General features: G+C 32.9%; 1 protein-coding gene across 1 annotated transcript in view; it reads right to left on the bottom strand.

The window, feature by feature from the left end:
- Positions 1 to 211: 211 nt before the first annotated feature.
- LOC125821375 (THO complex subunit 6) overlaps positions 212 to 23,689 on the bottom strand; it is a 37,323-nt gene continuing 13,845 nt past the window's right edge. Inside the window, exons 7-13 of the mRNA XM_049500790.1 lie at positions 23,336 to 23,389; positions 23,046 to 23,126; positions 22,804 to 22,843; positions 22,463 to 22,575; positions 18,554 to 18,664; positions 868 to 984; positions 212 to 631 (exon numbers count right to left, since the gene is read on the bottom strand). Coding sequence (XP_049356747.1) covers positions 515 to 631; positions 868 to 984; positions 18,554 to 18,664; positions 22,463 to 22,575; positions 22,804 to 22,843; positions 23,046 to 23,126; positions 23,336 to 23,389 — 633 coding nt within the window. The 3' untranslated portion in view covers positions 212 to 514. The remainder of the gene's footprint in view (positions 632 to 867; positions 985 to 18,553; positions 18,665 to 22,462; positions 22,576 to 22,803; positions 22,844 to 23,045; positions 23,127 to 23,335; positions 23,390 to 23,689) is intronic.

Raw genomic sequence — 23,689 nt, 5'->3', positions numbered from 1 at the left:
GATTCACCAATTCGACGAATAGTCTCTTCTAATGTTAGTTCTATGTTCTTACAGTAATATATGAAGAAAATAAATGGTCATCTAATTTTCACCAATTTGGTCCAAAGTGTTGCTTTAGGAAACTGAGATATAAATGACAGTTTATGAGATATATGATTTTTCTTATCTTAATGGGTGTCCTAAAAACCTTAAAACAACACTTATTTTAGACTGTTTCATTTTTGCTGGCAATAGTTACTACACAGTGATACTTTCATCAGCTATTCATATGTACACCTCACTTCACTAAAAATAACTCTAATATTTGTTAGTAGTAATTCCTCCCCAAGCTGATGATACAGGGCTAAATTTCATTTTTTTGAAGTGAAACTCATATAGCTTGCTGCAAGTAAGTGGTGACCAAGTTTTTTTCAGAGAAAAAGTTGGTTTTCCTTAACCATAACATCTCACTGACAACTTTCTTTGCAGGCAATTCTTTCCTGTCTTGACTGATTCATCTAACAATGTCCCAAAGTTAAATAAGCTGCATTGGCAGTCCCTTCTGAACTCCTCTGCACTGGAATGTGCACAAATGACTACCAAATTGTGATACAATATCCACTATTCCTCCGTAACCAGCTACTGCTGTGACCTGAAAGTTATGTACAGGTGGAACTATGTTTGAGTTATGATAACCAATAACGATAATTAAACATTGTAATATCCTTCCTGCCACAATGGCGATTCAACTTCAGTTTTGGTGTATATAGCATTTCTGGTTTTTTATATAAAAAAGAAAAGTAGAATTACAAATCTACCTAAAAAAAGTAGATCACACTAAATATAAAGTGTTTGGTATCAGCAAACTAAATAAAAGTAGTCTCTTACCCCTGAAGGATGTGCAGAAATGGAAAACAACGACTGAGGAGCACATGGTATCTGTGAAATAATATCTCCATTCAGGTCAAAGCGACTAAGAAGTGGCTCTGCTCCAACTGCTAAAACCTGACAGGAAAATTAAAGCTCCTTAGGAAAAAAGGAACTGGAAATATCCTAAAAGCATTTGCTGGAATTGGTTACTCCCACTAGAATGGTGGATTGAAGACTGCAATCAACTAGATTGACCTTGTTAAGTCCACAGGCACAAAAAGAGAGGGCAGCATATATGCAAAAGGGATAAATTAAGCACAAAAGATTATACCATAATTCTGGCATGACAAACAACACAAGTGTAAATAGTTCAAGGAGTTGACATATTTAGAAGACTAGAGCTTGTGAGATAAAATATAATTTAGTAAATTGAGTGTACTCAGCTTCAGTTTTTAGATGAGATTGATCACACGTTTCAACATAGTATCAGAGCAGACAGAAGTTTAGAGTTTGAGTCTCACCGCCACCCACTATCAAAAAAATAATAATTCAGATGCTTGGGTCATAAAACAAAATCAAGCCCACATGTGAGGGACTGCACCGAGATATAATATAATTAAGTAATGAAATGTATGCTCTCTCTAACAATTTAAGTTTTTCGATGAGATAGTCATCCACTTCAAAATACTCAAAGCTCTTAGCTGTCACCAATAGCTTTACTTATCTAGAGTGTTCTCATATATATACGTATATTGCCACTTCAATGCAACTCTCTTTCACACAATTCTAGTGCACCGAAGAATTGTTGTTATTATCTTCTCCCCCACCCCCTTCCTAAAGGAATTTAATTTGTATTTTCTTGATAAGTCTATTTTCTTTTCCCTTTACCTTTTGGTTGGTAGCTGGCCATGCAAAGGTGAGGGATGAGTTGCACCTTTACCCTCCTTCAACAAGTAGTACACTTCAGTTCTAAACTAGTTGGGATCAATTATATGAATCGTATGTACACATTCTGCTCAATTTTTGGTCCTTTTCATTCCATAACTTCATTAATTGTCCTTTGAGACAAAAGTAGCCTCAATTCTCTGAATCTCACATATATTGATCTACAAATATCTGACCAAACTAAAACTTCTGGAGAACACCAGACTAACGTAAGTATAGCATCTTCCTCCCATAGTAACTCCTCAACTTTGTTGAATCTCCATTTTAGTATTATGCATTAACATCTTCACCTGTTAAGCCAATTTCTTAAAAGACTTCACCTAGATATCTGAATTGTTTGGATTTTGGCACCATAATTTCATCTGGTTCACCTCAATTTCATTATTATGCAAACTGAACTTGTACTACACATATTTTTTCCTACTTCTACTTATCTTAAAACCCCAACTCTTCAGAGTATTTTTCCATAGTTCATGTTGTTGGTCGATCCCCGCACTAGTTTCATCATTTAACATCTGCTTGTTGCATACACCAAGAAAATCTATCTTGTATATCAGTTGTTAGATCATCCATAATTTGGGTAAATGTGTACGGGCACTCAAGGATGATCCTTAGTATAAACCCATGGTTATGAGAAGTTTCTCATCTCACTTTTCTCTCACTTGTGATGGATTCTTTGTAAATATCCTTTATAAAGAGGATGTATTTAAAAAAGAATTCCTTTTTGTTTTATTACCCACCGGAAGACATCTTTGCATTCTATTGTACGCAGGGACGAAGCCAAGTAGCGCTTTATAATGTTTATACATGGCTAAAATTATTTTTTAAGTGTATATATATTAGAAGTTGAACCCCCTTCAACTTCTTATTGAAACGATACTTAATACTATGACATTGCTTTGCACAAAAGTAGATAGCCTGGATAAAGAGCTACAACAAATGAAAAGTCAGCAGCATGACAATAAATATGCAGAGCTAAGTCAATCGGAAGACTTGAAAATTCCAGAGCTAGAAGGTGACGATGGGAAACACCGAAAAACTCAAACTAATAATTTGTTACATGCAGCTACAGGAAGTACCTCTGCAACAAAGGAAGAAAACAAAACTAGATATGTCAATACAAACATGAACAAAATATTTGAAAAATCATTTATACCAAAAACTCAAAAAGAACCATTATTCCTACCACCTCAGCTTAATACATATAAGGAAAGTCTAGGACAAAACAAAAAGACATAATCAGAGCCTATATAGAAAATATTCACAAAATACAAACTTTCTTAAACCTAAATCCCAGATCCAAAAATGCAAAAAACCCTAATGAAGACTATATTACCCAAAACCTACAAGGATATAACAAATTGATTGCACAACCAGGAACCAACACTAATCTAGTAGGAACTTGCTATCACTATGGATTACTAAGTACCGTATATACCGTAACAGGAGACGAGATATCAACAATCCCAGAGCTACACAAAGCATTTATGCATTATAAGAGGATCACTAAAGGAACACTATTTTATATAAAATTTTATTCAGCACCAGCCGAAATATTGTATGACGAAATCAAACCTATTATACAAGTGATAAAAATTTGATTGATAAGAGAGATGATAATACCAGAAAAAATAGAAAAGCAAGAGGAAATACAAAAGATAGAGATACCAGGATTCTATGCAAGAAAAAGAGTTATTGGGATAGCTACAATATTAAATGAATTATCAACTAATTATTTAAGTGGAAATTCAGTATGGAGTTATTATGCCAGAGAACAAACCATGATATATTCAAATTCTAGAGAAACCAGAGAAGCAGATATGGAAGAAATACGTCAGTGGATATTAAGTCTACTAAAACCTGAACAACAACCAACTACAAGAGCTATACGACGAAGTTTTATTTCACCAGAGATAATGGCAAATTATTGCAGAACTATTGGACACAAATACCCAGATGTTATGGTGAAGATAATGTAATTCCAGCTGTCAACCTAGAATAAAGAAGACCGGCAAGATAAAGAAACAAGATAAAAAGCAGCAAAAGAAAAGTTCTTTGTCCTATTATAAAAATAAAGTTAGTGGAAGACTTTATGTAAAGTAATAAGTAACGTGTATATATATTATTAGAAATGTAAAGTAACTATAGTTTATGTAAAGTAACTATAGTATAGATTAAAGTAACTATAGTTTATGTAAAGCAACTATAGTATAGATTAAAGTAACTATAGTAGAGTTACTTATAGTTGTATATATAGTAGAGCCAGAAGGCAACATAAGGCAAGACTTTCTCGACGGAAAGCAATGCCTCTTGTATACAAAATATTCTCTCAATAAAAATCTAAATTGCAAGCTAAGCTATGGATCAAAATATTGCAGATACTACACAGGTACATATATTCATGATTATGCATAGCTAAACCTATTAATTCCTGAATATCATAGCGTTGATAGAATAAGTTTATATTAGTTATTATATACTAGAATTATTATCAGATGTTTTCTTGTTTGTTAACATGAGAAAAGAAAGGAAAACTTCCAGACTATGCCATCCTAAAGTTGAAACTATAGGCATGAGAAGCCATGAGAGGAGTAAACGTAGTTGAGGCGCTGTTAGGAAGAAAGTACTTTTGAAAGTACGATGTTAACAATGACAGGAAAACATGTTGAAAATAATCTAGTTTATAGTAATCTAATATGAATAATATTCGTCAAGACTATGATATAAGGGAATTATATTAAAATTGTTATGTCTTATTTACATGATGAAATGCTATTAGCATATAAAACATTAATCCTATACATATTTAAAAATATAAAAGTAATGGATCTAAGAAGGATAATATGGGAAAATATATTTGAACACAATTCACTGGGTTCAATAAGCAATCGATATTTCACATCCATTTAGCATCACCTTAGGATGGCATAGCCCTAAAAGTGTTTCTTTTCACCCTTCCATCACGGTACTACTTCACTATTGGTCACCGTCTATTTGTGTAGAAGGTCTTGATACGTAACTGCTTAAGATAAGCCGATAGGCGAAGAGCTGAAGGATGGAACATGCAAAGTAGATTGTGCACCTGTCATGTGCCCCATTAGTCTTACCATATTGATGATAGTGACGATCTTGATGTTAGTACAGAGTTGAACATGCACCATATCCTACCTAATCATCTCACTTGAATACTTCTTTGGCCTACCTCTACCCCTTCTGAAGCCCACTACAACCTACCTCTCATACCTACTTAATGGGCATCTGAACAACACATCTCCTTGAACCATCTCAGTCTCACTTTACGTATCTTGTCCCCCATATCCTCAATATTTTCATTCCTAATCTTATTTGTCCTGATGTGTCACACAGCCACCTCAACATCCTCGTCTCTGCCACTCTCACTTCTAAACATGAGAGTTTCAGATTGGCCAACACTCTACACCATATAACATAGTCAGTCTAACCACCACCCTATAGAACGTACCTTTAATTATGGGTGGCACATTCTTATCACACAAAATATCAAATGTGAGCCTCCATTTCATCTACTCTGCTCTATAATATGATGCGTGGCATCCTCGTCAATCTCCTCAATTGATCAAAATAACCTCTCCATCTTTTTTTGATCTCACTATTTCATATCAAAATATATTGGAAACCGCTTCAACATATTTAACCTAATTTAAGTTTTACCCTCTTCTTTCTTGATTGCGCTAGTTGTACATTTGTTTCACCCTCTCTAGTACCAATTTTTTTTTTTTGGGGGGGGGGGGGGGTCCCTATTTTATAAGTTAATTCGTTCATAATACATTTTTTCTAAAGGTATTAATCTTATGATTTCTTTTATATTTTCCAATATATATTCTATGTATTGTATGTCGTGAGTTTGTTGGAATGTTTCTATATTTTCTTTTATTAAATTACTAAATAATGTAATATCTATTATAGTTTGTTGCCAATATTCTAAGTATTCCTGATTTATCATTAATCTGAATATCGAATTTCTAGATCACTTAAATTAAATTCTAAGACTTCATTATTTATTCTATCTATCTCATCTATTTCATACCATATCTGGTTCATTAATTCTTCCTCTTCTTCTTCAAATATTTTTTCTCATATTATCTTTCTTAGATCCATTACTTTTATATTATTAAGTATGTATAGGATTAATGTTTTATATGCTAATATCATTTCATCATGTAAATAAGACATAACAATTTTAATATAATTCTCTTATATCATAGTCTTGACGAATATTATTCATATTAGATTACTATAAACTAGATTATTTTCAACATGTTTTCCTATCATTGTTAACATCGTACTTTCAAAAGTACTTTCTTCCTAACAGCGCCTCAACTACGTTTACTCCTCTCATGGCTTCTCATGCCTATAGTTTCAACTTTAGGATGGCATAGTCTGGAAGTTTTCCTTTCTTTCCTCATGTTAACAAACTAGAAAACATCTGATAATAATTCTAGTATATAATAACTAATATAAACTTATTCTATCAACGCTATGATATTCAGGAATTAATAGGTTTAGCTATGCATAATCATGAATATATGTACCTGTGTAGTATCTGCAATATTTTGATCCATAGCTTAGCTTGCAATTTAGATTTTTATTGAGAGAATATTTTGTATACAAGAGGCATTGCTTTCCGTCGAGAAAGTCTTGCCTTATGTTGCCTTCTGGCTCTACTATATATACAACTATAAGTAACTCTACTATAGTTACTTTAATCTATACTATAGTTGCTTTACATAAACTATAGTTACTTTAATCTATACTATAGTTACTTTACATAAACTATAGTTACTTTACATTTCTAATAATATATATACACGTTACTTATTACTTTACATAAAGTCCTCCACTAACTTTATTTTTATAATAGGACAAAGAACTTTTCTTTTGCTGCTTTTTATCTTGTTTCTTTATCTTGCCGGTCTTCTTTATTCTAGGTTGACAGCTGGAATTACATTATCTTCACCATAACATCTGGGTATTTGTGTCCAATAGTTCTGCAATAATTTGCCATTATCTCTGGTGAAATAAAACTTCGTCGTATAGCTCTTGTAGTTGGTTGTTGTTCAGGTTTTAGTAGACTTAATATCCACTGACGTATTTCTTCCATATCTGCTTCTCTGGTTTCTCTAGAATTTGAATATATCATGGTTTGTTCTCTGGCGTAATAACTCCATACTGAATTTCCACTTAAATAATTAGTTGATAATTCATTTAATATTGTAGCTATCCCAATAACTCTTTTTCTTGCATAGAATCCTGGTATCTCTATCTTTTGTATTTCCTCTTGCTTTTCTATTTTTTTCTGGTATTATCATCTCTCTTATCAATCCAATTTTTATCACTTGTATAATAGGTTTGATTTCGTCATACAATATTTCGGCTGGTGCTGAATAAAATTTTATATAAAATAGTGTTCCTTTAGTGATCCTCTTATAATGCATAAATGCTTTGTGTAGCTCTGGGATTGTTGATATCTCGTCTCCTGTTACGGTATATACGGTACTTAGTAATCCATAGTGATAGCAAGTTCCTACTAGATTAGTGTTGGTTCCTGGTTGTGCAATCAATTTGTTATATCCTTGTAGGTTTTGGGTAATATAGTCTTCATTAGGGTTTTTTGCATTTTTGGATCTGGGATTTAGGTTTAAGAAAGTTTGTATTTTGTGAATATTTTCTATATAGGCTCTGATTATATGTCTTTTTGTTTTGTCCTAGACTTTCCTTATATGTATTAAGCTGAGGTGGTAGGAATAATGGTTCTTTTTGAGTTTTTGGTATAAATGATTTTTCAAATATTTTGTTCATGTTTGTATTGACATATCTAGTTTTGTTTTCTTCCTTTGTTGCAGAGGTACTTCCTGTAGCTGCATGTAACAAATTATTAGTTTGAGTTTTTCGGTGTTTCCCATCGTCACCTTCTAGCTCTGGAATTTTCAAGTCTTCCGATTGACTTAGCTCCGCATATTTATTGTCATGCTGCTGACTTTTCATTTGTTGTAGCTCTTTATCCAGGCTATCTACTTTTGTGCAAAGCAATGTCATAGTATTAAGTATCTTTTCAATAATATTTTCTCTGTCTAGATTCGTCTGTGTAGCTTTGTCTTGAGATGTAATCTGCGATGACATTTTTATTAGTACCTATTACTTCTATTGAAAATGTAAAATTCTGTATATTTAATACTAGTCTCCGTATTTCTTTAGTTGTTACCGAATCTTGTATCTTCCTTGTGATCTACCATTTTACCTGCGTATTATCTATTCTTACAATAAACTTATTATATACGATATATGGTTCAAAGCCTAATCAACATTTATATAGTGCATATAATTCTTTTCTATTTATTTCCCATTTTATTTCAGGATTTGTAAATGTCCCTGAGTAATATCTACAGTGATGTTCTATTTTTTCTTTATCATATCTATATTTTAGTACTCCTCCATAACTTATTTCACTTGCATCTGATTCTACTATGTATATAAATTTTTTGTTTTCATCTGGAAAGTATAATTTAAGTAATTTCTTACATAATAATTTTATTTTTTGTATTTGGTCTTGGTCTTTCCTGTCAAAATAATATTCTACATCTTTCTTTAGTTTTTTATGCAAAGGTTTAAGATTTTCTGCTAAATTAGGTATATATTCTCTTACCTGGTTTACTAATCCCAAAAATGATTGTAACTTCTTTTTCGTATCTATTTGTTCTTCAGAATTTATTATTTTTTGTACTATGTGATTTTGCATTTTTATACCATTCTTATCTATTTGTATTCCTAAAAATTCTATTTGAGTTTTCATTATTTTTGCTTTTTTCTTACTTAAACTTATTCCTGAGTGCGTTATAATATGTATAATTTTTTCTAATAATCGTATATGATCTTCTTTTGTTTGTGTATATAACAATATATTATCTATGTATACTATACAATTTTCTAATTGGTTGAAATAATTGTCCATGAAATGTTGGTATCTTCCTGGTGCATTTTTATATCCAAAAGGTAGTACGTTCCATTCATAGAATTCTTGTGGTACTGTAAAAGCTGTTAATTTTTTAGATTCTTCTTCTAACTTTAGACGATAAAATCCTAATTTACAATCAAATTTGCTAAAATAATTGTATCATTGTATTTGTCTCACTTTTAATACTTTGTTTGGTATAGGGTAATTATATGTTTTCGTTTTTGCATTTAGATTCCTGTAGTCAATAACCATCCGACTTTTACCTCTTTTTTTGTTCGCTGTGTTTATTTACTATGAATGCTGGACTTGTATGTTTGCTATTACTTTCTTGATTATATTTGTTTTCTAATAATTCCTTTATATGCATTTTAAATTCTTTTAAATCCTCAAAATTATATTTTAATGGTTTTTGGGTTATTATACTATTTTCATCAATTAGTTCAATTTTTATCTTTGTTTTGTGTTTTTCCCATCCTTTTAAGGGATCTTCACTATATAACATATCTAATTTTTCTTGAATTATTTTTAATTTATCTATTGAAAATATTATTAATTCTATATTGTGGGTACTTTCTTTAATATTTTCTAATTTTTGTGTGATTTTTTCACTCCCTTTAATCCATGGTGTAGGCTTTCTGTTTTTATTATTTACTCTTTTTGCTCCTATCTTTTGCTTACATGGTGTGGTAAACCACCAATGTGTTTTTGTTATTATGTGAGGGTATAATTTTTCTAAAAACGGCATTCCTAAAAGCATATCTTTATTTATAAATTCATAACTATATATATATTCTATAATTAATATTTTATCTCATATTTGTAACTTTATATTTCTTGTTTTATATGTTATCATACTTCCTTCATTATTAAATCCTGTTACAACTATAGGTGTTTTTAGTTTCTCCTATTTTTCGTCTGGTAGACAATTATGTTTACACATGTTTGCTTCTGCTCCTGTATCTAACATTGGAGTGTAGTATCTATTATAGTAATTTTCTACTATTAATTTCGCAAGTATATAGATTTTCATATTACCCTTTCTATTGTAACCTTTTTATTTTTATAAGTTATAATTAATTGTGTATTTTCTAGGTTATATGGTTTCATTTCTTCCAACCATTTTATTCCTAATGTTATATTATCTCCTTGGTATATTTTAAATTTTATTAATATAATTATTCCCCCTATTATAACTTCTTTTTGGGCTGTTTCTTCTATATATGACAGTTCTTTTGGTAATTCTGGGCATACCTGTTCTTTAATAGTTATTTCTTCTTCTGATACTAGTTCTCTTGATATATAATTTTCTTCCTGTCCAGTATTTATTATGATAATATGCTTTCTTTGTTCTATTATTCCAGTTATATAGTAGTGATATGGTTCAATTTCTTTTATCATTTGATATTCTACTGATTTTCTTGAGAGTTGAGATGTATCAACATCTTTATCTATGTTTTTTATTCTTTTTGATGTACTTATTCTGTCACTTACTATTTCTAAATCTTCTTCTATATCTATTTCTTTGTAACTGTAATCATTATTATCTATTACAGTAACAATTTGCTCAAAAGGATTTTCTATTTTTATTTTATTAATCTTATTTTTTGTTGGTATCTTATGTTTTGTTGTTAATACATATAGATTTTTACAGCGAGCTGTAAATATTTTACTTCCTGGGGCTAACTCTATTCCTGACATTTTCCAATATAATACTAATGATTTATCTATGTTCCTATCTTCTATTGCTACTGAATAATTAGCACTTATTATAAATTTAAATTTTTGGTATATTAAATTTCCTTTTACTGCGCTTATTATATTTTTTTCTATTGGTTCTATTATTCTGTCATCTGCCAAATATATTTCTATTGGTGTATCTATTCCTTCTCTGAAACAAGCTTTTATTAATATCTCTGTTCCGCCTAAGTGTACGTATTTTATGGGGTCTTTAGCTTTAATTGCTTGTATTTCTTTATTTATTATTCGTTTGTTTATTATAGGTATTCTTGCTTTTCCTTTGGTATATTTACAATCTATTATATGTTCTTTTTGACTTACTACATAATATTCCTCTTTTTGTTTTTTAAATATATTCCTTATTAATGGTATCTTGAATATTTTTTCTACACTGAGATCTAATTCTTTTCCTTTTATTTGTTCAAATATATTGATGTCAAATATTACTTTTTGTTCTGTAGATTCTTCATTTGTATATTCTTCTTTATTTATTATTTGTACGTCTTTTTCAGTTATCTTTTTTTTCTTCTTTTTCATTTTCAGATAGTTCGGTTGCAAGTTCATCAAGTTCAAATTCATATATACTATCATCACTTTCTGGTTCATAATCTATATAATCTACTTGTGTATATGTTTCTTCATTAATTATTATTACAGATATTTGTTTTTTCTTTTGGATTCCTAGGTAATTTACAATCTTTAGCGATATGTCCTAGTTTTCCGCAATTATAACATGTATATTCTGTTATCTTTTTCTTTGGTCTAAAAGGTCTTTTTGCTTTAGTATTTTTTATATAATATCTTCTTCTTGGTCTTTTATACTTATATTGAGATTTATATTTTTTATATTTCCCTGGTTTTCTGTATTTCTTTTTATAATAATTATCATTACATCCAAATTGAGGTGCTATCTTATCTTTGCAACATGCTAGGTTTTTAATTATTGTTTTTTCCATTTTTATCTCTTCTCTATATTTCTCACATATTTCTGAATACCATTTTTGTAAATATCTTATTCTTGCTCCAAGTGTATCTTGTAAACCTGCTTCGTTCCAGTCTTTTATTATTTTAGAACTAAATAGTTTTGGTAATTTTGTAAAATATAATTTTCTTATTTCTTTTGCCTCTTCTGTATTATATGTTCCTTTATAATAATAATCTCTAAATACACATGTATATTCGTCTATGTAACACTTATTACATATAGCTAACTTTAACATTAAATTCCTATTTAACTGTTTCTCTTTATTTTGTTCCTCTACTTCTGTAGTTGTACTACTGAATTCATTTCTTATAGCTATTTCATATTTATTTAATATCTCAATTGGTGTAGTTGCAATTTCTCCATCTATTTTCTTATTATTTCTTAATGTTTTTATACTTTCTTCTGCTAAATTTTATAACCATAATTTTACTGTTCCTATAAGTGTTCTTTCTATATATCCTGGTACTTCTGTCATTTCAATCTTGTTATCTATTAGTTGTTTCGATATGTATCCTACCCATAGTGTATTGTTTTGTTTATATCCGTTACACAATCTAAATCTAAAAAACTATTATTTCGGGATGTTGTAGATGGTGTCCATTTTTTGTTTAATCTTTTATTCCACAAACTATCATATATGTCAGATTCTTCATAACTAACTGTGTAATAATTAGGACTTAGTGTTTTTGGATTTTTTACTTCTGATGTGCTTGTACTTGCTTTATTTTTTATTTCTTCCGTATTTATTTCTATTGTGTTATTAATTATTTCGGTTTCTCCTATTTTTTCTAATATTTCCGTATATGTTTCACTTATATCTGAGCCTTGTTCTGAGCAATTTTCATCTATATCAATATATTATCAACTCTTATATCTGGATTTAATTTTTCCTTAAATTTTTCTATCTCTATTTTTAATTATGTTTCTATTTCTTTTTCATTTTGTTTGGCCGCATATAATTCTTTAAGCATAGTTAATTCTTTTTCTAAGGCTATTATTTTATCATTTTTTACTTCTTCAATCTGCTGTATTTCTAATTTTGCTTATTGTTTTATCGTATCTATTTCTTTTTTCCTATCTATTTCTTCATTTTCTCTAGTTATTCGTACCATTGCAGTTAAACTATCTTCTAATCTTACTGTCTCTTTTTCTATCATTAAATATAAATTTTCGCCTATTTTTTTATACCTTCTTCCTAAGTTTGAAAATATTATTTTTATTTTTAATCCTTCTGGATTTTCGTAGGTTTTTTCTTCTATAGCAAATTCTTCCTTATTCATTTTAAATTGTGTTTCAATTTATATTCTATTTTTTGTATTTCTAGTTGTAGTTTAAATATTACCTTTCTTTGGCTAGTAAAGATTTTTTATCTACTCCTGCATATATATTGTATTGAAGCCTTTCTTGTTTATGTTTTAATTCTTGTCGTTTTATTATTACTATTCTAATTAATTCGTACTTATGATTTTCTTTATTATCCATATGTAATTTTAATCACACTTAGCTCTGATACCAATTTTATTTTATTTTTTTTGGGGGGGGGGGGTCCCTATTTTATAAGTTAATTCGTTCATAATACATTTTTTCTAAAGGTATTAATCTTATGATTTCTTTTATATTTTCCAATATATATTCTATGTATTGTATGTCGTGAGTTTGTTGGAATGTTTCTATATTTTCTTTTATTAAATTACTTAATAATGTAATATCTATTATAGTTTGTTGCCAATATTCTAAGTATTCCTGATTTATCATTAATCTGAATATTGAATTTCTAGATTTTGAACAAATAAAAGGAAAAGAATTAGATCTCAGTGTAGAAAAAATATTCAAGATACCATTAATAAGGAATATGGTCAATTGATTTTTGGTACTTTGACCAAATCGATAGAGAAATCCAAGAAAGATACAATGATTTCTAAAATCAAAACAAAAGTTTAAGGTAATATCATAATTAAGGCATATGTTCTTTATCATTAAAAGATATTTGTATTAAAAGCTCAGTAAGCACAAAGTGCTTTAAATATAGTCACAGGTAAACATCACGAATGACCTCAAGAAGTCCATCATGACCTCTATATCATTTGCAATAGGAAAAAACAATAAGAAATGCATTTGTACTTAATAATAATAATAAACCCAAACTTGCTCTCAAAATTTCGTGCATTCCTTTCCTTCCAAATAGTCCACTATAATTAAGGCATATTTTTATAAATCTATTTTTTTTAAAATTGAATTATTTTTAGTCGAACCCTACATCTGTATCAGGATTTATACCCCTAAATCTTAAAATCTAAATCATGAAGGATTTGACCTCTAGGTCTGCACCCATATCAAACGCCCACACCCGAACAACTAAGCTCTTCTTACCATTCTTGAAAAAAATGTTAAGTTCCCTATTTCAATGTCCTTCCACAATCCTTGTAGTTGAGGTCTTAGGTTGTGAGACATAACTAACTTCACATGTTAATTTTCTAATGCAATTGTCATTACTTTCCACTATTGGTGTGTTTGGTATGGAAAAGTGTTATTCCAATCGTCTGTTTGGGGTCAAAATGTCCGAAAAATCTTTTTTTAGGAATAAAAGATTTTTTAAAACAAGGAAAATGACTTCCCCAATGGGAGTAAGGGAAACAAGTTCCATACGTGGAATGGAGTAAGGGAAACAAGTTCCATACGTGGCATTCCAAGTTCATACTCTGCTCTCCACAGTCCATACCCTAATACCCCTAACTTGCACCACTTGACCACCCTACCCCTGCCACCCTGACCCCAACTACCCCACCCCACCCCATAATATTTTCCTAGATTACATATAAATGCTCTTGGGACAATATTTTTTGCTTACTTACCATACACTAAAAAATAAGTCAGAAAACCACTTATTTTCCACAAAAATATTTTTCATTGGAAACATTTTTCTTCATAGCAAACACGCCCATAAGTATTTGTTTATGCTTTTAAGTTCATGTTCCCGATCTCGCTCCCTCCTTCTGTACTATGTTCTTAAATGTAATTTGGTTTGTATAATTTTGTGTGCACCATTGATTTATCAATTCCACAAAACTTTTCTTTGTTCCTCACTCTTTCGCTTTACAGTCAAAACTAGTTGTGGTCATGGTTTCCCATTATAAACATTGCAGTCTTTACATATGGAGGTGCCACTTCTTGTAAGAATGAAATCTATTTTTTTAGAATGGCAACAATTAATCTATCTGTCCACAGATATACTACATCAAAGTATGTAGTGCCCCTTCAAAAGTACAACTTACAGCTTGAACATCTATATGTCGTTCCTATGAATAGTCTAAAACATCAAAAATATAATCTATTTGAGCTATTTATTTTTGTTTACACCAAAAATAAATTAGAGCTAAGCATATCATTTTGAACTCTTGCAAGTTGCTCTACTTGTCTTCAAAACATCTCTTATTCCCTTCTTTCCACATTGTCGACGAAATGCATGCATGGACAATCTTCCATCTTCCTTCCTTTTTGGCTGCATTGACATCCGTGTTCCAGCAGTTTAGCAATCCCTTTATGTTCCCTGACCTCACCCATTTAGTCCTCCTCAGATAAATGAGTATCTTCCGCAACTGGTTTGTCCACATACAATGTATAAAAAGATGGTTGATTGTCTCCTCCTGTTCCCCGCATCTCTCTGATTCAAATTCTCATGTGTCAATAACACTTCTTTAACTAGAACCCTAGTAAAGTAGTTCACATTATAATTAATCTCCCATTCCCTTTGTCCCATATTATAACAATGTCGCTCCTAGTCCCACTAGCTTCCAATTGGGCATGGCTAACCCAATTGTCCCCCCTAACTTCCTTCAATATCTTTGAGGTATCCCCCATGAGCTTTGGTTCCTGGAGACACTGCATCAGCTTTCTATGTATGTAGACGGTTTCTGATTAGCCTTCTCTTTCTGCCAATATATAGCCCCCTAACATTCCAAGGCACTCTTTCCAATTGCATTGAACTTTTATTGCCAGGTATTCCCCCTACTTCTTGAGCCATAACTATAGAATTTGGCATCAAGTTCTGACCCTTTCATTTCATTCACCCCCTTCTTTTTTACAATGGCTTGCTCCCCCTTGTTCATCCGATTGTTATTGTCTATCTTCATAAATAATTCTACACCCTTTAAGATCTACACCCAATTTTGTGCTTAGTTTGATGAGTGTTGTTGAATCCATTCTGAAGTTTTGGTGTCTCGATCCAGTTGCTGCTTCATCCGGTTCCTTCAGTTGCAAGGCCTTAGATTCCTCTTTGTCTACTTTAAGCTTTCCTTTAAATGCACGATTTCAGTTGATTTATTTCCTGGCACTGTTGTATTAGTCATACAAATGTTGAATTGATCTTCTTGAATCTTTGTGTGTTCTTCCTCACCCTCGTACATCACTCACTTCTTCCCGGCTTGAGTTATTGTAGATGACTGAATGTGCAATATTGTTCTTCTTTCTCTAAGTGTGGTTGCTTGGATTTCAATTGTGACTGGGTCTATAGTTTTGGCTTCACTCTCAGAGAAATTGGGAAATGTCTGAATTATTTGGGTCTGCTTTTGTTGGGCTTAAAATTGGGCCCAAGTTTTGCGGCTGAGTAAAAGGTCCAAGATTATCTCTAAAAGGCCCCTCTCTGTTACTTGGCACCCATGTGCCTTTGACCTAAACTTTCCCCCATCGACTAATGTGCCCACATGCCCTGTCAACTTCACCCAGGTGTCAGCCTTCATATCTCTATCAAAAAAAGTTGGCATTGTACTATTATCCTGTGGATAATTCAAAGGCTCCCCCACTTCTTCTTCTTTCTGATTTCACACTGACCGGAGCTTCCACCCACACCGGAATTGTATAGATGAGACCTTCAGTTTCCACTTCAACCTTTTTAGGAAGCTCATTTCCATCCCCCTTCCCCCTTCACTTTGATTCGAGCCTAGTGAAGATGATTTCTCAAAGTTGTCTCCTCCTCTATTTCAATGAATCCACCACAACAGTTACCTATCTCTTCAAATATCTTTTGTAACCAGAAATTCAATGGTAAACCCAGCAATCTGACCCAGACCAAATCCCTGTTGATCTCCTCTGGCCAACATCCAACGGTAGGATTCCACCATTGGAGATTCAGCTTTTTCTTTGGCCAAGTATGTTCTGCGGCTTTCCTTGTGGGGAATTCAAAGAGATACTGAGAGTCATTCATGTTGAAGACATTAACTCCAAAAGTTGACTTCCATGAGTTACATGCCCATTTCCTCACATCACTCAGAGTTGGCGTCTCTTTTGGCGGCAACTGGAATTTTCCAACTAGGCATCGACTCAACAGATCTGATTATGTCCTTGTTGTTATGTGTGTTGTTTTCGTCTCCTCCGTCATCCATCTATTGTTTCTGAAAGCCTCCTTGTAGGACGTTTCTATTTGTCTATTTCTGCTAGGAATAGGGTTCTTCACTCGGTTTGTATCATTGATAAAATTAGTAAATATTTGGGCAATATTTGCCTAACCCTCTTTAAGAGGACCCTCTGATGTAATAATGATAGATTTCCTTCCCCCTTGAATGGTTGTGAAGCTTATGTATCTACCAGCTTCATTATATTTCAGAGTACAAAAGAACTCTGAAAAGTGGTCCTTCATGTTCTATCTCTTTATTGTCTTCCTCTTTTCTTTTGTAGCTACATTGAAGACGAACACCAACCACGACATTAATGCTAATAGTGACTTGTCTCATTAATTATCTGTTGCGCTCAATCCAGTCGAACCATACTTCTGAATCTAAATATCTCCTAAATCCTAATAATGTCATAGGATTTAAACCCTGCATTATAAAAATCCTATCTTCCCCCATATCTATTGAAAACTCCGACCAGCGCAGACGGAGAAGAATTTCTCCCCTGGAGAGTGAAAATTGCAAAAAGGACTAAAATTGACAACCTCGAAAAAAGTGTCTGAGAGAATTTTGCCCCACACTTTTAATTAGTCTCGGTGATTACTAGATTTGTTCAAATACTAAGAATGAAATCTATTTAGCTACAGCTATCTACTCTTAGATGTTATACAAGAAGATAGGGGAGATCAAATAATGAATAGCTTTGTTGGAGATATAAATAAAGTAAATAATAATACGATCTTTCTAACAACTCAAACTTTTAGATGAGATGGTCACACAACTTTAACATGGTATTAGAGCTATTATTCATGTTATTGGAAATAAACTTTTAGCTCATGAGGCTCATCCCAATTTGTGATTTACTCGATGTTTGGCTCTAATATTATATTGTTCACGCTCCAACGGAAGACTTGGGTGTGCAGGGGTATTGAGTTTGTCCTACATCAGTTGTGGGATGGGAATTTGATCTCCTTCTATGATCATGGGCAATCCCCACCTTATGAGCTAGCTTCCAGGTGTGAGTTAGAGTTAGATTCAAGGTTCATATTCTTATCATGATATCATAATAGAGCTCCAGGGTTTGTATCTCATAGTCGGCAATTATTAAAAAAATATCCACGTTTTGGCTCATGAAAAAGTATTAAGTGCACACTTAAGTAGACGTCTTGGAGATTAGTGACAAGATTTTCACTAAGGGGGTTCAAAAAATAAAAGTGTAGTACCTAGGATTTGAACTTGGAACCTCAAGGTGAATTTTGAACCCCTAAACCACTAAGTCAACCTCTACTTTTGTATTCAGGGGATTCAAAATCTATATAAATACACAATTTTTAAAATTACATTACATATACACTATAATTTTTTGCTGAGGGGGTTCGGGTGAACACCCTCACCTCCTCCTAGATCTGCTTCTGTTGGAGATACAAATTAAGTAAATAAAAGTATGTTCTCTCTAACCACTTAAGCTTTTAGATGAAATGATCAGACAACTTTGTATTTGATCTAACAAGACCTATAGTACTGCTTGCAGCCAACCAACACAGTTTATTAGTGGAACCATCGGAAAAGGGGGATTTAAAGAAAGGATAATTGTAACTCTCTTTGAACAGACACAGGAAACATCAAAACTACTTGGAATTTGATGTAAGTCAAAGAACTCACTTGATTATCATCAAATGAGACATCCTGGGTAGCAGCACTTGTCGTGATACCTGAAACACATTCACTAGCTGGAAGATTCCAAACAGATAAAGACCGGCCACTTCCACAAGCCTGTGAAGTCAAACAGAGTGGCCATAATTAATATACTTGATGTGGGAAAGTTACTTTTACGCATGAAAAGTCGATGAGCATATTCATTTCTCTGATTTAAACCTCAAAGGTGTGAAGCAACAATAAACCAGGCAAAAGAAAATGAAAAAAAGAAACAACTTGAAACAAACCAGGAGATGACTTGAAACACAGATTGCATGGTCAGATGCAAAACATGCATCAACATGAAGTTTGGGTAGGCTGTTGCATATTTAGCGAAGCAGTTGGTAAGGTCCATTTCTTATCTGGAGCCAAGAGATATCGAATACCATTAAGTCATACTTATAGTCACAGTTAGGTATGTGGCGGCCCTGTCCCGGTGATCTGTCATTATATGGTTATAGATTCCATTAATAGGCTTCGTAGACCATTTAAAGTTGTCATGAGTAATTATAGTTTCAGTTGCCGACTATATTAGTGTGGCCAATTGGCCAGCACACCTTATGTATAGCATCTATCTATTGTCTTATGTATAACGGGTCATCTGATTAGCACAAGCCATTTGTATAGCAGGTACTCATATGGACCCTTGTTCGTCCTTTGCGATTAGGGGCATCACAACAGTGGCAAATACCTCAGATGTCCATTAGCAATCAAGCAACACAGTACCTGGCTCGAGGCTCTACGTCTAATGCATGAAGCTGTTCTCGTTACCATGTTATTTCAACATAAACTTAGTTTTACAAGGCCAAATACAGGTTATGCTCTATGTAATGACAGCAAGTAGTTCACACATCCCCACCCCACCTCGCTATTTTTTCCTTTGACTAGTAAAGATGTATACCAACTTATTTTGTTTTATAAGGAAAGAGAAATAACTTTAGTATGTAAAGCGTTGGAGATTCATATCTTACTGTCATCTTCAGCAAAACCAGTCATCATTGACATGATTATTATAACTAAACAGACTACAGTATGTCAGTAATAACCTGGTTTATTTATATGATGTGGAGAATTAATTTTATTCATAGCTATTGGGTCAAATACTAAACTAGTGGAAAGAATTTTATTATATATAAGATAGTGACTAAATAAGTGGCTAAGTTTTCAACTCTACTTGTTTAGTTGACTCTAACTAGGGCTATTAAATTAAAAGGAGTGGGCAAGCCCATTCTCTTATTCTTGTTGCTGCCACATTTCGACTGAGGGAGTAAAAAGTAGGGTAACTGATCTCTTAGTTTTTTTAAACGGGAAGAAGCAACCTCATAGAAGAGTTTTAAGGAGTTCACGGGCAGGACAGGAAGCTGGTGCAGTAGAGATTGCATAGCCAGGTATTGAAATTTCTTGTTGTCGTGATGCTCTCATTAGCATTAATTATATATATGTTGCTTGATGCTCTTGTCTAAGAAGTGCAATTAATTATGGCTCAACAATGAACCAATCATGTAGAAACAATGAGAAGACAATGGAAGGTATTTTTATAACTATTCACTGAGTGTAAAAATTTAATACCTAGTCCCAACCTTTTTCAGTGGAGTTGCAGTGAAGTAAAATGCTTGATAATGTCGCTAATTGAGATTGATTCTGCAATTATATATTGTTAAGTTTAAAAAGTGCAATGGAATTTGGATTCTCAAATGAGAGCCCGGGTACAAAAATTGCACCAGAAATCTAGTTAGGGTTTCGACTTTCAACAGTCTCTTTTAGCCACTGTTAGAATGCTATTCTTTTAGCTATAAAGATACTGTATTTACTTGGGGGTTGTTTGGTAGGGTGTATAAGAATAGTGATATATATGGTGTATTAATTATGCTTGCATTAGCTATGCTGAGATTATTTCATGCATTGCATATTTCTAGAAAAAAAAATTGTTTACAAGTATACCCACAAATATAGTGGAAAAAATGTGGAAAAGATTTTGAGGAGCAATTGTGTCGTTACTCATGCTAATGCATGCATTAAACCCCCTTGCATTGCTAATACCATGGTTTCCCATGTATTAGTTATATGAAGCATAATACCAAATAAGGTATTAGTAATACACAAAGTCCAAAGCTAATGAATGAATTATTTTTTCTACTACATCCAAACGACCCCTTAATGTTCTTGGAGTATGGGTATTAATTTATATAAATTATAATTGAATAATTAGGTTGGACTTTGATAATTTTCCCCCTTTAATTCATGGTTTAAGATGTGAGAGTTTAAGTTAGCTTTAAGCTTGCAAGCTAGGGATATTGAGACTTGACCTCGACTAGCATAAATTTTTTTTTGATGACAAGGGAAACCCGCAGCCGCTACCCTTTGGGTGCGCACAGGGTAAAACCCCCGCTAGCATAATTGATATAGTTAATCAATGTTTTTGCATAGTTGAGACCTTTGAAGGTTGTTTGGTTGGTGCTTTATGTGTTGCAACGTTGGGAACGTGTCATTACCAAGGTAAGTGAGACTTCACACTTTGGGTGCTTGCTTTCAAATCCGATTCAAAAATGTTGTCTGCCCGGTATATATGTTGGGACGAGAGTGTGCTTGGCAGAGTCAGCGGTCTTTGAGGCCAGCCACGTATACTTTATTTTCAAGTACACGAAAACTCTCTTTATAAATTGTTTTGTGATGTGATATGGCTGTGCCATGAGGTTGGGGCATAGTGTATGCTTCTTGATTTTACTGGGGCATTGTGTATGCTTCCCTGAGCATTGTGTATGCTATTGGGGACTCATGGTGTTAATTAATTGTTTTAACTATAATTCATGACAAGTCTTTAGTCTGAATTGTTTTGAGAAACATAGTTTATTGATAAACAATTGTTTGGAACTTGTTGGATATTCTATTATGATATGATTCGTGTGCATAATATTTTGTGCTCGTGGTGTGTTTGTATTTTCTAACACTTATTCCAGGGGTATTAGTGGTGAGTCAAAGACTTTTTTTTTAATGACAAGGGAAACCCGCAGCCGCTACCCTTTGGGTGCACACAGGGTAAAACCTCCGCTCGAATGCAATAGCTCGCAAACCACATAGAAGAGGTAACCCACACTAGGCAAGCCCGGTGCGACGAGCTCGACCCAGAAGGCAAACTCCTTGCTTTCGCAAGCAAGGGGTTTCGAACTTGAGACCTCCAACATGGAAGTCCCAAGCACAAACCACTGGGCCACCCCGAAGGGTGTGGCGAGTCAAAGACTTCCTAGGTTATATTATGTATAACTCACTCCTTATCTGCATGGACATATTATTGTTATGGATGAGGCTAGTGGCTAAAGAGTTTGTTGAGTGGATTCTATTGTTGAGGTGAGCCGCTTCATTGTTCGTGGAGGCCGTTGTTTCAACTTACCTTATTTAACGTCATTTATTTATTTACTTGGGTTTGCATGTCCGACAGTTAAACGCATGTCATTCTATTAAGTATTAAATGTTCCATAGTCATATTGTTTGATTAGGGCTAGAGAACTAGTATGAGTGATCTTTGAATTACTAGATTGACTATGGATTTCGTTGGATTATTATTCTCCATTTATTGATTTTTATTAATGTGTCCAGACTTGCATGTAATTGCTCTCAGTGCTTATATGATTGGGTAAGTGAATGGATGATTGGTTCGCTCGACAGGTGATGTTAGCGGGTGCCAGTCTAAGGGGTATTTTGAGATGTGACTTTTCCAAGTAAAGTGAAAAATATTCTGTTTACATGGTCAAACCCCCACTGACCATTGCAACAAAAGTAATTGCAGTATGACAGCTCTAACCAAACAACAATTATTATAGTTCGTACAGTAGCAAATGGACAATAAAGTTAGTTTGGTAATGGCATCTGAACTCTTACCAGCCAACTCTCGCTTGCATCAAGAGCTATGCAACTGACATATGGATACAACTCCTTCAACTTCTTATCCTTCTGGGGATCAATTATTTGAATACATTTACCAGTTCTGCAATCTAAGACAATTTCATAAAATGGCAGTCAATAATCAACACATAAAGATAGATCAAAATTGAGAAAATCATGTGTTACTCCCAAGTAAGGAAGAGCCCAAAGCTATCAATAGAAGGCAAAATAGGCAAATTCCTTGTGTTCCAAATTTTTTTTATAACTACAGCTCCTACTTTTTTTTTGAGCAAGAATAACCACTGCTCCTATTATTAGAAGGAATATGAAAGATATACCCCATATTCGTGCTGTCCCATCCTCTGAACCAGTTATAACCTGAAAATTGCCGAGGGAGTGAGAGAAAAAAAAAAAGAAGCAAAATTGGGCAAAATTCAAGGTACAATTGAAGTTTCAAGAAATATTATATTTAAAAAACAAAAGGGTGCTGTTGTACTTAACAAGTGCATAAAATGGAAATGGGTAAGACTAGCCACAGAGAAAGAGTGTGTATGCATGAGAGACAAACAGAAATTTTTACCTGATTGTGAGAATTTCGCGCAACAATGCAATGCAAGTAGTCTGAATGTCCTTTAAGAACCATCTTTATTTCATTCTTCTCCTGAGCACCATAATTTAAATCACATTATCACCAAAAAAGTCTTAGTTGGAAGATTTCTTTTTTCTTTTATTCGGAAAAAGAAAAAAAATCCTTTTAAGAAGAAGCAATGAATTAGGTAGGGACTAGTCATTAGTGGAAACAAAAAGAAAGAAGTAATTAAGAAATACTATAATATCATAATCAACCATGCACAATGCACAAATACATACCACATCCCAGCAATATGCACAAGAATCACCAGAAGCAGCAAATATGGATCCGGTCTACAATAGAACACAAAAAATGAAATAAACATATGTAGACAGGACAACGTGGAGGTAGGAAACTGGACTTGAGAGAAGCAAGAGAAGAATCCATGAGATATAAATGCTAAACGCATAAGTATAAACAAAGTTAGCTAAGTCACATGCTTTGAACTAACAGCTCCAACTATGGCATCCAGACCCCAAAGTCCACTCAGCATGAATGCCTAAATGACTACTTAATTCTTCTCTCCCTACCACCTCATAGGGTTGTTGCAAAAGCCTTCTCCAAATTTGGTATTATATTATCAAATGCACAAT

The sequence above is a fragment of the Solanum verrucosum genome, unplaced genomic scaffold (assembly GCF_900185275.1).
Source record: "Solanum verrucosum unplaced genomic scaffold, falcon-dt-bn FXZP01000305.1, whole genome shotgun sequence".
Classification (NCBI taxonomy): domain Eukaryota; kingdom Viridiplantae; phylum Streptophyta; class Magnoliopsida; order Solanales; family Solanaceae; genus Solanum; species Solanum verrucosum.
This window is presented reverse-complemented; position numbering and strand designations above follow the sequence as displayed.